This window comes from Octopus bimaculoides, chromosome 23, assembly GCF_001194135.2.
Source record: "Octopus bimaculoides isolate UCB-OBI-ISO-001 chromosome 23, ASM119413v2, whole genome shotgun sequence".
In the NCBI taxonomy this organism is placed as follows: domain Eukaryota; kingdom Metazoa; phylum Mollusca; class Cephalopoda; order Octopoda; family Octopodidae; genus Octopus; species Octopus bimaculoides.
Window position 1 is genome coordinate 34426558 of NC_069003.1, and position 3329 is coordinate 34429886.

The window sequence follows — 3329 nt, forward strand, 5'->3', positions numbered from 1 at the left end:
TGTGTGTCTATGTTTGTCCTCCAAAAGAGACCGATAGAATAAGTACTAGACTTACAAAGAATGAGTTCTGGGGTCGATTTGCTCGACTAAAGGCGGTGCTCCAGCATGGCCGCAGTCAAATGACTGAAACGATAAAAGAATAAAAGAATATATGCACACATGCCTTCATATGTATTCATACATAGAGCACACACACACACACACACACACACACATTATTTGATATATTTTCTTCATTTGTTCCATATCACAATTTTAATTCAAGTATTTCTCACTGTATCAAATTACCTCTCTTTCCATGACCACCTCAACTGTGTCTGCCAGTCCGTCAAGGAAGTAACTATTGTCATCGCATACAACGCTGGATGAAAGTGAAAAAGTAAGTAGAACATTTTTCTCCCTCCAAATCTTTGTTTTTTGGGGTATTTTGGATAAAAATTATTGTTGATGACATAAGGAGCATGTAACATTTAAATAATGGCTTTGTCTTTTAGCGTCATAAGGATTATGCTTGACGTCATAAGGAACTTGGAAGATTTAAACCCTGTTATTTTTTGATGTTAGAAGGAGCATGTGATATTTAAATGATGGCTTTGTCTTTTAGTATCATAAGGAACTTGGAAGATTTAAATCATTCTTATGCTTGATGCCATAAAGAGCCTGGAATATTTAAATCTTGTTATTTTTCAATACTATAAGGGGCATTTAAATCATGTTTTTGATGTCATAAGGAATCTATTGGAGATTCAATGTAGTTGTAGTTTTTCATTTCTGAATTCTTTTCTTTGATTGTTACTGGAATAATTTCTCTCTAAAACTGGATTATCTCCTTCCTGTTGCTAATCTCCACTCAGCTATAAAATAAGAAGCAGAACCTGTTATATGTCCATAGGACAAACATGGAGCAAGCGGAGTTCTGTGGTTAACCCCTAGAATACGACAGCCGTGATAACAGCAGCAGCAGTAGTAGTAGTAGTAGTAGTAGCAGCAGCAGCAATGTGTTGTGATTGTTTATATGAGGTCAGCCCTGATTGAACAGAATTTAGGACCAAATACATTCCAGCCCTGATCACTTACGTGTCTTTCTTTTCCTGAAAATGTTAGGGGTGATTTGAAGGAGATTTGACTGCTGTTTCATATAAGTTGGATGATCACACAGAGTTTTCCTTGTCAGCTTGTGTGTATATACATACATATATATATATATATATATATATATATATATACACAGTGGGGGGAAATAAATATTCGTACATGTCAAAATTCTTTATTTATTTAATTTCTAATGAACATAAATGGCATAAACCAATACTATATTTGCATACACATACATAAACTAAGAATATGCAAAAGAAACTAATAAATTATAGTAACTAATGAATTTATATACAAATATATATCGAAACAAGTGTCATTTCTGTTTTGTTAGCCAGTGTATATATAAAGAAACAACTGTAGTATAATACCGTTTCTGTTTTACTACACATTTAAACAATTTAAGTTCTAGATTATGATATGTTAAAGTTGAAAGAAATGTTAATTAATGTTTTTAATGTTAATTTATTTTTAATTTGAATGTATCGTTCCATCCTTGTATTGTTAAACGCTAGCTTTTTTGTTGTCTTAATTTGTTTGCTTAAAATTGGGCTTAGTTCATTAAAGCTTATGTAATTTGCTTTTACTCTGCAAGCATTTGCTGTATGTCTGTTGTCTGTATTTGTATTGTTGTAACCTCACTTGCTGGTTTTACATGTTTTGTGTTGGGGAAATTACTTTGATTATCATCATCACTGCAGAAATTGCATTGCACTTCAGGTTAAGAGATTCTTAGCATTCTTTGCTTTCCTCCAAGGTGCTGACCTGCCGGACAAATTGCTTACTGGCATGTCATCCGGCTTTGAGTTCTGAGTTCAAATGCCAATGTGGTTGACTTTGCCTTTCATTCTTTCGGGGTTGAGACAGGGAGTACCAGTTAAACACTGGGGTTACTGTAACTGACTAACACCTCTCCACAAAATTTCAGACCTTGTGCTTACAGTAGAAAGGTCTGTTTGTTTTCTTACAAGGATTGGCAAAAATTGTTGGAACATCAGAGTAGTTCAGTGTTGTATTTGTTTTGACTCTTTACTGTCCAGGTTCAAATCCTGCCAAGGTCAAATTGCTTTCATTCTTTGTGGATTGATGAAATATAGTGCCAGTCAAGTACTGGGGGCAGTTTAAATTGAGTTGGATTTGGTAGATGGAAACTGAAAGAAGCCTATCGTATATATATATATATATATATATATATATATATATATATATATATATATATATATACATATGTATGTATTTGTTTGTGTCTGTGTTTGTCCTCCCTACCATTGATTGAGAACTAACGCTGGTGTGTTTATGCCCCCATAACCTAGCAGTTCGGCAAAAGAGACTGATAGAATAAGTACTACGCTTACAAAGAATAAGTCCTGAGGGTCGATTCATTCGACTAAAGGTGGTGCTCCAGCATGGCCACAATCAAATGACTGAAACAAGTAAAAGAATCTGCCAGAAAACAGAATTGGTATTTTCTGCAATGAATGCTATGTGGTGGTCATGGTGGGAACATTTCTGTCTGTTGGTGTCGCCTCCTTTTTTGTTCTCCAAGCTCCAACTCCCATGTCATCTGTGCCTTGATGTCCCCTTTCTGGACACTTCTCTTTCTCTTTCTCCATGCTGGGGCTTTATGGTTGTCACATGTAGGCGGATCATGCATGCTTCAGTTGTTGTGATTTTTTTTCTCTTTCCTAACAGGGAATACTTCTGCTTTTCCAGCCGCCACTTGCAACGTCTGCTGCGGTTCCGTCCCAACCTCCGTTCCATTATCTGGTTCTACTTCCTCTTGTTACACACCGTCGTCATTGCCTGTTTCGCTGGTTACTTGTAATTAATTCGAAAGCATTTCATATCCACCCTGACCATCACCGCCAAAAGAAAAAAAAGACCACAACAACAACAACAAACAAACAGAAAGAGAAAAAAATGAAAACGACTCAGTTTTTGAATGTGGACCAGTGGAGAAATTTGCTGATTGGTCATTCTCATAATGGAAACTAAAGCCACCACCATCTTGGTGGTATCAACATCATCATCATCATCATCATCATCATCGTCATCAACAGTTTACCAGTCAAAGTATAGAAATATTGAGGTGCCTGTACAAGTCTGAGATCCAAAGATGGCCATCCTGTTGGAAAATTATAATAAAAAAAAAGTGCTGATTCCTAACGAAGGTCCTCGGTCACACATTCGGGGTTATACCCAATTACATCAATCATACTGACCCCCACCCCCAC

The 3329-nt window shown here is 36.2% G+C and overlaps 1 protein-coding gene across 1 annotated transcript in view; it reads left to right on the forward strand.

The window, feature by feature from the left end:
• LOC106871201 (A-kinase anchor protein 9) overlaps window positions 1-3220 on the forward strand; it is a 53100-nt gene extending 49880 nt beyond the window's left edge. The window contains exons 19-20 of the mRNA XM_014917547.2: window positions 325-379; window positions 2788-3220. Coding sequence (XP_014773033.1) covers window positions 325-379; window positions 2788-2920 — 188 coding nt within the window. The 3' untranslated portion in view covers window positions 2921-3220. The remainder of the gene's footprint in view (window positions 1-324; window positions 380-2787) is intronic.
• Window positions 3221-3329: the final 109 nt, after the last annotated feature.